The 13,022-nt window shown below is 37.5% G+C and overlaps 1 protein-coding gene and 1 long non-coding RNA gene across 2 annotated transcripts in view; both read right to left on the bottom strand.

Moving 5' to 3' along the window:
* Positions 1-463: 463 nt before the first annotated feature.
* Positions 464-13,022, bottom strand: part of UGDH (UDP-glucose 6-dehydrogenase) — a 31,761-nt gene continuing 19,202 nt past the window's right edge. The window contains exons 6-12 of the mRNA XM_025921829.2: positions 12,443-12,590; positions 8,669-8,763; positions 6,792-6,922; positions 6,411-6,544; positions 4,892-4,983; positions 4,672-4,782; positions 464-1,935 (exon numbers count right to left, since the gene is read on the bottom strand). Of these exons, the coding sequence (XP_025777614.1) occupies positions 1,825-1,935; positions 4,672-4,782; positions 4,892-4,983; positions 6,411-6,544; positions 6,792-6,922; positions 8,669-8,763; positions 12,443-12,590 (822 nt within the window). The 3' untranslated portion in view covers positions 464-1,824. The remainder of the gene's footprint in view (positions 1,936-4,671; positions 4,783-4,891; positions 4,984-6,410; positions 6,545-6,791; positions 6,923-8,668; positions 8,764-12,442; positions 12,591-13,022) is intronic.
* LOC147582039 (uncharacterized) lies at positions 2,397-4,665 on the bottom strand. Its single transcript, XR_015250509.1, has 2 exons — positions 2,942-4,665; positions 2,397-2,684 (listed from the first exon to the last, which is right to left on the bottom strand). It is a non-coding gene; the product is annotated as an uncharacterized LOC147582039 (long non-coding RNA).

Raw genomic sequence — 13,022 nt, 5'->3', positions numbered from 1 at the left:
AAAACCATTCTTAGCTTATTTATAGGTGGCTGGCCAGATTTGGCCCATGAGCTTTGATTTGCAGGCACCAGATCTATTTGCTAAATTCCCTTCCGTTCTTACATCATTTGAAAGAATGATGTAATGTCCTTTTCTCAAAAAAGTAAGGAGCAATATTTTTCTTTTTTTTTTTTAACTTTTTAAATATTTATTTATTTTGGAGAGAGAGAGACAGAGGCAGAGCATGAGCAGGGGAGGGGCAGAGAGAGAGACACAGAATCCGATACAGGCTCCAGGCTCCAAGCTGTCAGCACAGAGCCTGACGTGGGGCTCAAACTCACGAACCACGAGATCATAACCTGAGCGGAAGTCAGACAGCCAACTGACTGAGCCACCCAGGCGCCCCAGGAGTAATATTTTTATAATGTCAGACTGTCGTGACTCATTTGTTACTTGTACTATGACAGAAAATACACTTACGCAATTGTTGATACAGAATATTTTATTTATGTGTTTGCTATCTGTACAGATGTCTCTCATCTTTGTATTTGTTTCTGTATTCTAACTGAACCTCAAAATTCCTAAAGGATGAGGCTTGTATCTGTTTAACTTGATTTGTATACTCTCAGCAGAGCAGAGCATCAGATGGACATCTGGCATATTTCAATAATGATAAAGCATAAGACAAAATCAAAGTCAATAAGACACGTAATAAAAAAGCACATGGAAACATACAAAAATTCTTACGTTAGAATAATGCTATACGTAATTTGTAAAATCTACTTTTTTAAGTTCATACATGAGATTATATTGATTTTCTTATTTAAAGAAAAAGGGGAACTTCAATGAGTTATAGAACTAAAAATGCAAAATGAAGGTAACAAATATTTTTGGCTCTTGAACTAAAAAAATAATGATCAGTGAGAAAAAAAGAGACATGAAGAAGAATAAACTAGACCAATACTGATATTTTCTTCATGTTAAAAAAAAAATTGCCTTTTAGTCTTATTTGGATTGATTGGAAATGAGCAGTGATGACATTCTTGGGCTAAAAAACCAACAACGCAGCTCGTTCAAACAAAAGGAGCAAAGGAACATTACCCAAACCAAACTTATAGGGTCACTTGTAACATGGAAGCATAGGAAAAATGTTCTAAGCACATCCAAAAAAGAAAGAAAAGGGAAGAAAGAAAGAAAGAAAGAAAGAAAGAAAGAAAGAAAGAAAGAAAGAAAAAGAAAGGAGAGGAAAGGAGAAAGGAAGAAAGGAAGGAAGAAAAGAAAAGAAAAAAGCACAAGGCCCCATTCTATCCACTGAATTTTCCCTGTCTGTTCAGAGAGACAAGAAATGGCTTGGGAAACACCTTACCCAATTAAGCTAGAAACCTCTAAGTCTCCAGGACACTTTCTGAAAGGTTAACAGGTTTAGCCCAGTGTTTAGGACAGCAATTTCACGGTTTAAAATATATATATTTAATAACAAGTAAATAAACCAACGATCAGAAAAACTGAAGAGTGTACATGTGATATTAAAGTGCTGCCTATGGACATTTTATAAAGTAAAAAGTGTTTTAGGTTTAATCTGTATTTTACAAAGATCGACACCATTAAAACCAACATGATTATTTACCACTCATCCAATCACTGAGGTAACAAAATTACAAAAATATGTAAAAAATATTCTAGATTCATAACACCAGATATGCTAATTCCCATATAGCTAGTATAAATTTGATTAAAAAAATAGTTTTGTTTCCTTAAAAACACTTGGTTCATTTACCATTTAATATCAGATAGATATCTGCTATCCTAAAGTACCAAAAAATTTACAAATAAAAATGGCAATGACTATACTCTGGGTTTCTTATTCGGTGGATCCTGAAGGCTAAACTTTGGAATTTCCCCCGAAGGCGCATATGGAATTCTCTTTGAAGACACCTTTTTTCCAATTGTTTCAATCTAGGGGGGAAAAGAAAGATTTTAGAAAGAAAACCTATTTTTTCCTTTTAAAATCAAAAGAGGGTCTCAAGTTTTCTGGGTAGCTATGAAAGATTTTTGGTTCCTTCTGTATTTTTCATGTTTCTAGAGTCAATCTACACTCCACTCTCCAAATTTACAGCTAGACACTCTTATTCTTGCCATTCCCAACACCAGACCCCCTCAGACTGAGGACAGACTCACATGCCACCACTGTGTCAGCAACATGGATGAAAGCAACTAACAGACAAGATTCCAGTGCAATCAAATTCTCTCTCAAACTCTATTCTCACATCTGTTCCCTTATTCTAAAAAATTTACATCAGCTTGAGGGACCTGGGTGGTTCAGTCAGTTGAGCAGCTGACTTTGGCTCAGGTCATGATCTCACGGTTTGTGAGTTTGGGCCCCGCATTGGGCCCTGTTCGTGCCCTGTCTCTCTCTGTCTCTCAAAACTAAATAAACGTTAAAAAAGAATTGTTGTTTTTTTTTTTAATTTACATCAGCTGTAATAGCATAGATTTCAGGAGTTCAGGCTTCAGAGTCTAAAAGGCCCCAGCTGGATTCCTGATTGCTAATTGTTGTGTCAACTAAGCTCTCTAGATCTTTCTTCCTCATTTGTAAACAGTGTTACTACCACTTACTTCAACAGGTTGTGTTATGGATTAAATTAGATAAAGTGCCCAGTGCAGTGGCCGGCATACAAGTCAGCCTTCAATAAATAAGTGGTAGTCTATTTTTATTTTGCATATTACATTTTATTTATTTATTTATTTATTTTTTAATTTTTTTTCAACGTTTTATTATTTATTTTTTGAGACAGAGAGAGACAGAGCATGGACGGGGGAGGGGCAGAGAGAGAGGGAGACACAGAATCCGAAACAGGCTCCAGGCTCTGAGCGATCAGCCCAGAGCCCGACGCGGGGCTCGAACTCACGGACCGCGAGATCGTGACCTGGCTGAAGTCGGACGCTTAACCGACTGCGCCACCCAGGCGCCCCTGCATATTACATTTTAAACTTTTCCTCATATATCTAAAATCACTAATCTTATCTTTAAAGACACTGCTTCTTTAACAATCATAAATTTAGCTCTTCTCTATAGCAAAAATATACTATACAATTTTCACAAATGTCTTTTGAATTAAAAATTAAGAGCACCTGAGTGGCTCAGTCAGTTAAGCGTCCGACTCTTGATTTTGGCTCAGGTCAAGATCTCATGGTTTGTGAGTTCGAGCCCTCCGTCGGGCTCTGTGCTGACAGTGTAGAGCCTGCCTGGGATTCTCCTCTCCCTCTCTATCTGCCTCTCCTCTGCTCATGCTCTCTCTTTCTCAAAATAAAGTAAAAAAAACTTTTTAAAATTAACTATATAATTCTGACTCAAAGGGTTTTTGCTTTGTATTAATCATTTTAGTGACTTACAAATTCCCTTTATTTAGTGATTCCATTCCTCATTTTTTCCATACATTTTTTAAAAATCCGTACTCAGAAAAGTTAACTTTTATAAGAATCCAAGCTTATATTACCTATCTTCTCCCTTAAATGAGTAACACAAGAATGCAAGAAAATGTGTTTACGCCTTGGAAGTAATCTTTAAAAAATAACATTGCTTCAGTTTAAGTCATGACTGGGAAAAGCAGTCATGCTGTTACTCACTAAGGAGGGGTGCAGTAGAAGAATCCCCAAGGTCCCTGATGGAATGTTAACAGACAAGGACGTCATCTGATTCTTGCTGCAAGTGAATCTCTCACGAATGAGAAATGAGCACTGAATTCTCTAAGAAGGATCTTTAACAAGTCGGTGACAGGTTAAGAGAACCAGATCCAATATTCTGAACAGCAGATAAAGCCTTCTGGGTACCTTTCCAAGAATGCTGGTGCCGAGCAAATGCACAAGAGCCAGCTCTCAACACTCCCCCCTCCCTGCTCTGCCCAGGGACTATGGGACTATGCTGACTACAATCTCCTGGCGTAATTCTTCACCCTCCCAACCTCCCCTCAAGCCTCCCACCCCCACGTACACACTGCTCCGAGGAAATGGAAAGTACCTCCTCCTTATTAATACTCTTGGGACCCTTGGTAAAATTGAAATAGATGCAACATAAAGGTACTGTTCAGGTTTCTGTCAGCTCTCTAAACACTCCATTTAGGTAGCAAACTTTGAATTAAAAAAGGGCCAGTCCCACTAAAGCTCCCATACTTCTCGCTCAGACCTCTCAGGCGCTAGAACAGTGCTGAGCACTCAAAAGGTATAGGATCCTATGCAATATGTGACAACTACACTGCATTTTGCAGTTTTCAAAACATTCAGATAGGAATAAGTGGCCTGGCCCCTGAGGGTGTCAGTGTGGTGCAGATAGTTCATCAGAGCAGCGTGGGTGGCTCTGGGAAGAAAAAAAAAATTCTTTTAAATTGTATATTTTCTTACTTGATCTTTATATGAAGTAAGACAAGGTACATTCTATCCCTATGTAATAGATAACTACTGACTCCTAGATACCATGTAAGGAAGACCAATACTGAATGATCTTGAGATTACAAATTAAGGAGGGAGTGGAGTAATTACACAAATCGCATAGAGATTTTCCAGAGAACTGACATGTTGCCCCCATGTTATGTTATTGCTAAAGAAGGGAATATTAAAATTCTAAAACTCAAACCCACTAAAAAGCAAATGACCAAACAAACAAAACAAAACTGGTCCAGGATCATAATTAATTACCTGGAAGCCAATGGTTTGTAGTTCGTTGTGGAGCCCATCTAAGACACGTCGTCCATCAAAGATAAAGGCTGGCTTCAGCATTTTTTTATGAATGCGTTCATAATCCAATTCCTATAAAGACAGAAATGAAACAATTAGAACATATACATGAACACATACTCAACCCCTACTGATACCAGAATACTTCTAAAATTTTCTTTCATAGTACTTGTCACCTCACCTTAAACATGTCCCACTCAGTGCAAATAACCACAGCATGGGCACCATCACATGCTTCATATGGATCCTTGGAAATGGTCACGAGCCGGGACACTGTAACAACAGCAACAAAAAATTGGCAATAAGAAGGGAATTATTTGAAATTACGCATTTTGGGGCGCCTGGGTGGCGCAGTCGGTTAAGCGTCCGACTTCAGCCAGGTCACGATCTCGCGGTCCGTGAGTTCGAGCCCCGCGTCGGGCTCTGGGCTGATGGCTCAGAGCCTGGAGCCTGTTTCGGATTCTGTGTCTCCCTCTCTCTCTGCCCCTCCTCCGTTCATGCTCTGTCTCTCTCTGTCCCAAAAATAAATAAACGTTGAAAAATAAAAAATAAAAAAATAAAAAAAATGAAATTACGCATTTTAATACTAGGGTTACTAGGAAGGTCTGACAGAAGTGAAATAGTCTGGTTGAAGTGAGAATGAGAGTAATGGGGGGGGGGGGGGTGTGCCTGGAGCACCTGAACCTTACCCTAGAAGCATCTCCTTGGAACATCTGGGGCTTCTTAGGGTATGTTGGAAAAATCATCAGACCAACCCACAGCCAATAAAATCAAAGTTGATAGAACAATGTCTAAGAGTTTAATTTTAGAGAAATGAAGCAGAAAAGAAGGCCTACCAATGATAAAAATAGAACAACCATGGAAGCAGCACAAATGTCCATCAACAGATGAATAGATAAGGAAGCTGTACCATACACACACACGCACACACACACATATATATACACATACACACATACATATGCATACAACAGAATATTATTCAGCCATCAAAAAGAATGAAATCTTGCCATTTGCAATGACATGGATGGAGCTAGGGAGTACAATCCTAAGTCAGTCAGTCAGAGAAAGACAAATACCATATGACTTCACTCATATGTGTAATTTAAGAAACCAACCAAACAAATAAACAAAGGAAAAAAAGGGAGAGAGAGAGAGAAAGACAAACTAAGAAACAGTCTTAACTATAGAGAACAAACCAGAGGGGCAGGTGGGGGGAATGGGTGAAATAGATAAAGGGGATTTAGACTGCACTTTATCACAAAGAGCACTGAGTAATGTATGGAATTGTTGAATCACTATATTGTACATATGAAACTAATATAACATTGTATGTTAACCATACTGGAATTTTTTTTAAGTTTATTTATTTATTTTGAGAGAGAGAGAGAGAGAGAGAGAGAGAGAGAGAGCGCCGGGGGGAGGGACAAAGAAACAGGGAGAGAGAGAATCCCAAGCAGGCTCTGTACTGTCAGCACGGAGCCTGATGCAAGGCTTGATCCCATGAACTGTTGAGGCCATGACCTGAATCAAAATCAAGAGTTGGATGCCTAACTGAGCCACCCAGGCACCCCTAAAAAAATTTTTTTAATGCAGCATTTCATTAAGAAACAAAAACAAAAACAGAACCACCAAAGGTTTCTAGAGAACAAACAAGTTTTAGGCCCATATTCAGTGATTCATAAGACTCAAAGCCTTACCTTGGTCATCCTCTGAAACTCCTGGGTGAGAAAGATCCACAACTATTTGTTCCCTTGGTACTTTTGGATCATATATATGGAGATGTGCACCTTCATCCATCAAATATTTGCTGATATATATGCTAGAAGATTCTCTAAAGGAAAAAACATCAGTATTGCTAGGGAGTATAATGACACAAAATAGCATATATTCTAATACCTAAGGAGTTTGTAGAGGGAAAATTCTATTTCTTGTGAGGATACAGATGTTCACTTTACTTTTATTCTTTATACTATATATATGCACATATATTTCACACACACACATCCACTATCAAAAATCAAAATAAGATGAGCAGTTAGTACTCTCAAAGGGGTTGAAATATTTTTAAGAACTGGTACCTCGTATCACCGGTGTCCTTTTTGAATGCAAATCCCAAAATAGCTATCTTCTTATCAGTTACTGTATTAAACAGACTGTCTATAATCCGGGAAGCAAATCTCCTTCTCTGGTAGTCATTCATATCTATGACCTGAAATTACATGTACAATTATACAACGTATACATGTACAGTTAGTGCAGTTAAAAGAGGTGAAGCCTATGCCACACACTGCTCACAGTTTTATAGTACTATTGTATGAATACCAGCCTCATAAAGTAACAGGAGGCAAAGATTAAACAACCTCTTCAGTATCTATTAAAAATTAAAAAAAAAAAAAAAAAAAAAAGAATTACCATCCCACACTTAAAGTCATCCTGAAAATTTTCACTTGGCTTCCATGCACCAACCTCAGATGGGATGGATGTAAAGATGAGGAGCACAGTTAAGTTTCAACCCCACTTGAGATCCAGCTATAATAGCTGAAAAAAGGCACAGAGAAAACAGAGTTCTCCTTTGCCAACTTCTCCAAACCCTATGGAAGCAAGGCTGTAAGCAATCAAATCCCAAAGCCCCACCACCACCCTTGCCATATACGCTTACCCCTCACCGAAACTGAGTGGAAGTAGAAAGTGAGCAGAAAACAGTTGAACAATGCAGAGTTATAGCTGCCTCTTGATAAAGCATAGCACTCCTAACCCTTGGCTAAGTTTTTAACTAAATATTGTAAGAATAAAAGTCTCTGCTCGCCTAACCCTTTACTCTCCTAAGAGTCTATAAACAGACTTCAGGAGCACCTGGGTGGCTCAGTGGGTTGAGTGTCTGACTTCGGTTCATGTCATGATCTCACGGTTCATGGGTTCGAGCCCCATACGGGCTCTCTGCATCAGCACAGAGCCCACTTTGGATTTTTGTCTCCCTCTCTCTCTGCCCCTCCCCCGCTCACACTCGCTCTCTCCATCTCTCAAAAAAAAAAATAATAAACATTTTAAAAAAAGTAAAAATAAATAAATAAACAAGACTTCCTATTGGTGGCCAGTATATAAGGAAAGAGACTAGTTTTTATGTGTTTTTTTTTTTTTTTTAAGGCACTGAATTTCTAGGGGCTGTCTCAAAACCTGAGAGCTCGTGAAATGAGCCCAGAGTGTTGGAAAATCAAGACTTTATCTGCATTTTGCCATGATGGACAGGAAGCTAAAGTCATCATGCTGGACTGAATGAAACAAACTTTTACATTGTACATTTTCCTTAAAAATGTACATTTCCTTATACTGTCACCCACTGCTGAAATCTAAAAAACTACAAAGTTGCAAAAAAAATATTTGGGAAAGATATGTATACCGGCTGGTATCTTGGACATATTACTTAACGTCTCTAGCCTCAGTTTCCTCACCTAGAAATGGGGAATATTAGTGATGAGGACTAAATGAAATATGCAAAGTACCTAAGAAAGTGCCTGGCACAGGGAAAGCACTCAATTAATGTGAACTCTATTTTCAGTTTGGGAAGGGTCTTTAATTTTAGCTCTGTGAATCTCAAAGGGACAAAACAAATATCAACACACACAAACCACCTTGAAAGCATTACAATTCAGGTTCTTCCTTTGTTATGATTGTCTGCCTTTTAGGATAGAGAAGAGTTGTAATTAATAGTTCTTGCTTTACCCCGAGAGCAAATGTGTTATAAAACTAGAAGACAGATAGTTTATCAGAAATTTCCATCAGAGTTGATTAGCAAAAAAGACAAAAACAAAGAAGCCCAATAAGTAAACCTAAAATAAAGAAACTGAATATAATGTTTGAGTTCCTGGAATAAATAAATTCTGTCCAAAACATCTCACAAAGGGTGACATGTTTTAATCATAAGTTAAGCAAAAGTTGTGACTAGAAAGATTAATACCTGCTGCCAATACCGAGCTACTTCAGGCAAATTCAGAGCCTCACAGAGATAAACCAAATTCAGAACATCTTTCTGAAAGCAGCTTCCACCAAAACCTGAAGAAAAAAGTGACAGTATTTTTAAGAACCACAACTGAATCATGTGACAAATCTGTCACACTAAATCAGAGGGCCTAAGCTAGAATTTTTTTTTTCTTTAAGTAAACTCCACCCCACACATGGGGCTCAAACTCACAACCCCGAGATCAAGAGTTGCATGCTCTACTGTATTAGAGTTGCATGCTCTACTATGCCAGTCAGGTGACCCTATGCTAGGATTTCTAATAATAAAATTTAGATGTTGGAAAGTTATTGGGTTTAAATAATGTGTGAAATTTGCAAGCAACTAATCAACTCTAAAATAATTTCTAGATAATCTTCTAGTAAATGTTTTATTATGGCTACATTTTCTATTTTATTCCTTATTCATCTGGTATCACTGCCCCACCTCTCTTAGTTTAGCACTTAGTTTAGCACAGGGCTGGTAAAGTTTTATGGGACAAATTGTAAATATTTTAGCCTTTGTGGGCCACATAATCTCTGGCACAAATATTCAACTCTGCCTTTGTAGCTCAAAAGCAGTCATAGACAATATGTAATAAAATTGGCATGGCTGTGTTCCAATGAAACTTTATTTATAAAACAAGCTAGGGACCAATTTTAGCCTGAAGACAATAGTTTGCCCACCCTGTTCTAATACAATTCAATATACAGTAAGGATTGGCATGTGCTTTGGAGTCCAAAACACCTAGCCACTCACTAGTTGTGTGACTTACAGCAAGTTGTGAAAATTTCCCTGATCCCTAACCATCTCTATAAAGGACATACCAGCACCTTCTTAACAGGTTATAAGGATTAATAAATGAGATATATAAAGTACTAGTTCAGAACTTGTTGCATAATAGACCTTCAATAAATAGTAGCTATTTTTTTTTTAAATGGTAGCTTAAAGAAAATACTAAAAAGATAGAAAAGGGCAGGGAGGGGCGCCTGGGTGGCGCAGTTGGTTAAGCGTCCGGCTTCAGCCAGGTCACGATCTCGCGGTCCGTGAGTTCGAGCCCCGCATCAGGCTCTGGGCTGATGGCTCAGAGCCTGGAGCCTGTTTCCAATTCTATGTCTCCCTCTCTCTGCCCCTCCCCTGTTCATGCTCTGTCTCTCTCTGTCCCAAAAATAAATAAACGTTGAAAAAAAATTTTTTTTTTAAAAAAAAAAAGAAAAGGGCAGGGAAACCAGAATTGAGAAATGGCATTAGGCCCCAGAAACACACGAAGGGCTGCCTATGGCCCAATCTATAAAACTCTATTTACCCTTAGATCAACCATGTTAACTTATATCCAAAAACACAACCAATTCTCATTATCTACTAGTTACATTCTACAAAATTGCCACAAATGTGGAATTAATGAATACTGAAGCATTGTTTCTAGGCGAAATAAAGAGTTAGGTTCCTGTGAGCTTATGGTCACATTTCACCAACAAATTGATACATAATCATTTTACTTTTATTAAAAATTTATTTTATTTTATTATACTTAGACTTTTTAATGTTTTTATTTTTTTGATTTTCAATTTTAATTCCAGCATAGTATATATTATACAGTGTTATGTTAGTTTCAGGTCTACAATATAGTGATTCAACAATTCTACACATTACTCAGTGTTCATCATGATAAGTGTAGTCTTAATCCCCTTCATCTATTTCACCCCATCCACTTCCCCTCTGGCAGCCATAAGTATGTTCTCTATAGTTAAGAGTCTGTTTCTTGGTTTGTCTCTTTTCTCTTTTGTTTGTTTTATTCCTTAAATTCCACATATGAGTGAAGTCTTATGGTATTTATCTTTCCTTAACTGACTTATTTCATTTAGCATAATACTCTCTAGATTCATTCATGTTGTTGCAAATAGCAAGAGTTCATTCTTTTCTATGGCTGAGTAATATTCCACTGTGTATATGTATATATGTGTGTGTGTGTGTGTGTATATATATATATATATATATATATATATATATATATATACGTGTGTGTGTGTGTATATATTATATACATACACACACACACATATATATATATGTATATGTCCATTGATAGATGAATGGATAAGGAAGATGTGGTGTGTATATGTATATATACACATATATATATGGGTTGCCGCCATATCTTGCCTAGTGTAAATAATGCTGCAATAAACATAGGGGTCGATATATCTTTTTGAATTAGTGTTTTTGTATTCTTTGGGTAAATACCCAGTAGTGGAATTACTGGATTGCATGATAATTCTATTTTTAATTTTTGAGGAATCTCCATATATTGTTTTCCACACTGGCTGCAATAGTTTTTATTCCCCCCAACAGTGCACGAGTGTTCCTTTTCCTCTGTATCATTGCCAACATTTGTTGTTTCTTGTATTTTTTAGTTTAGCTAATCTGACAGGTGTGAGGTGATATGTCATTATGGTTTTGATTTGCATTTCTCTGATGATGAGTGATACGGGGCATCTTTTCATGTGTCTGTTTGCCATCTGTATGTCTTCTTTGGAGAAATGTCTGCTCGTGTCTTCTGCCTCCCCCTTTTAAGTTCTATACCCAAAATGGGGCTCAAACTCATTACCCTGAGATCAAGAGTTGCATGCTCTACCAACTGAGCCAGCCCAGTGTCCCTGTTCTTGCCCTTATGAGTTTAAAGACACTTTATTTAATATATATTATTGATTCATTAACATTAAATTCATAGCCAACAGCACTATAACTCATGCCTGAATAAAGCTTATCTAACCACACGTATTTTCTCTGTGAGGTACATCAGAGTCTCCTGGCACTTCAAAACACTAGGCAGCACTTTGCAATATGCCTGAGGGCCATTTAGAAAAGTGAAACCACCAATAAAAAGCACAAAAATGTAAAAAATGTGACACTAAATAGACCACAAAAAAAGCACTTGTTTACAGAATGGGAGCTGAAACAAGAGCATTGCCTTATGCAACTTCAGCTGGAAATGTCTGTGTTGGGGTGACTCAAATTTTTTTGCTGCTGTGTTGTGTCTGCAAATGACCGTGAAAGCACTAGGGGCACTGATTTTGGGATTAAAAATAAATTTTAGCAAATAAGATAATTCAGAAGTACAGAACTGGCAACTAATAAGGACCGACTTACTTCACCCAGGCCACATTTCCAAAAGTATATTAGTAGGCAAAGTAAATGATAGGAAATTTGTTTCCTGTTTGCTTCAGTAAGATATTGAGTTATTTCCTATGTGGTCTCTGGAACTTACTCTTCCTAAATGTTCGAACTGAACACCAATTAATGCTCCTAAAACAGTGAACTCTGTTTATCCTCCTAATCAATCAGTAATTATTAAACAAGTTAAATTATTGCTGCACTTGGGAAGTTCCAGATAGGTTGAAGATGTCACATGTATTACAGAATCATTATTTTGAGGGCATCAAGTTAAACAAAGATTTCTTTGGGGCGCCTGGGTGGCTCAGTTGGTTAAACGTCCAACTTCGGCTCAGATCACGATCTCACAGTTTGTGAGTCTGAGTCCCTCCTTGGGCTCTGTGCTGTCAGCGCACAGCCTGCTCTGATCCTCTGTCTCCCTGTCTCTCTACCCCTCCCCACATTCTCTCTCTCTCTCTCTCTCAAAAATAAATAAATATTTAAAAAAAAAAAAAAGACTTCCTTAAAGTTAGAGACCCAGCTAAATGAATCTATTTTATGTACAGAAAATTTTCAATTTACCAACACTGGCTTTCAGAAACTTATTTCCAATTCTCTGGTCCATTCCAATGGCTGTTGCCACCTCTTCTACATCAGCCCCTGTTGCTTCACAGAGGGCACTTATAGAGTTAATACTGCTGATCCTCTGGGCAAGAAAAGCATTTGCTGCCTTCGGGGGGGAAAAAAAGGAAAAGTACAACGAGTTAAAATGGCAATTTTAAATGTCTGGATTATATTTCACTGAGTTGATACAAATTACTGAGGGAGATATAAAAGTTACTGATGGCCTCAATTTGAGGAGGCTATGAATGGGTTGGTAAAAGAAAATGTTTTAAATTCGAGAAGAAAGATGATTAAGAACGGGAGTAAAAAAGGGAAAGAGTGATTTTTAGGACTACAGTTTTAATGAACCCTTCATTTTATGTTACATTTTATTAAAATGTAGCACTTTCCAAAATATTTTGTACCCCAATATTTGATTTCCCTTGTGAAAATTATTTCATAATGGACAAGAATATTGTCTTCAAAAGCATACCTTTTATTTAATATTAAGAAAGTACCTGTGTGGCTTATCAGGCTTAAGAGAAATAAGTCCTTGGCT

Source organism: Puma concolor, chromosome B1, assembly GCF_028749965.1.
Source record: "Puma concolor isolate L17-30 chromosome B1, mPumCon1.1.hap2, whole genome shotgun sequence".
In the NCBI taxonomy this organism is placed as follows: domain Eukaryota; kingdom Metazoa; phylum Chordata; class Mammalia; order Carnivora; family Felidae; genus Puma; species Puma concolor.
This window is presented reverse-complemented; position numbering and strand designations above follow the sequence as displayed.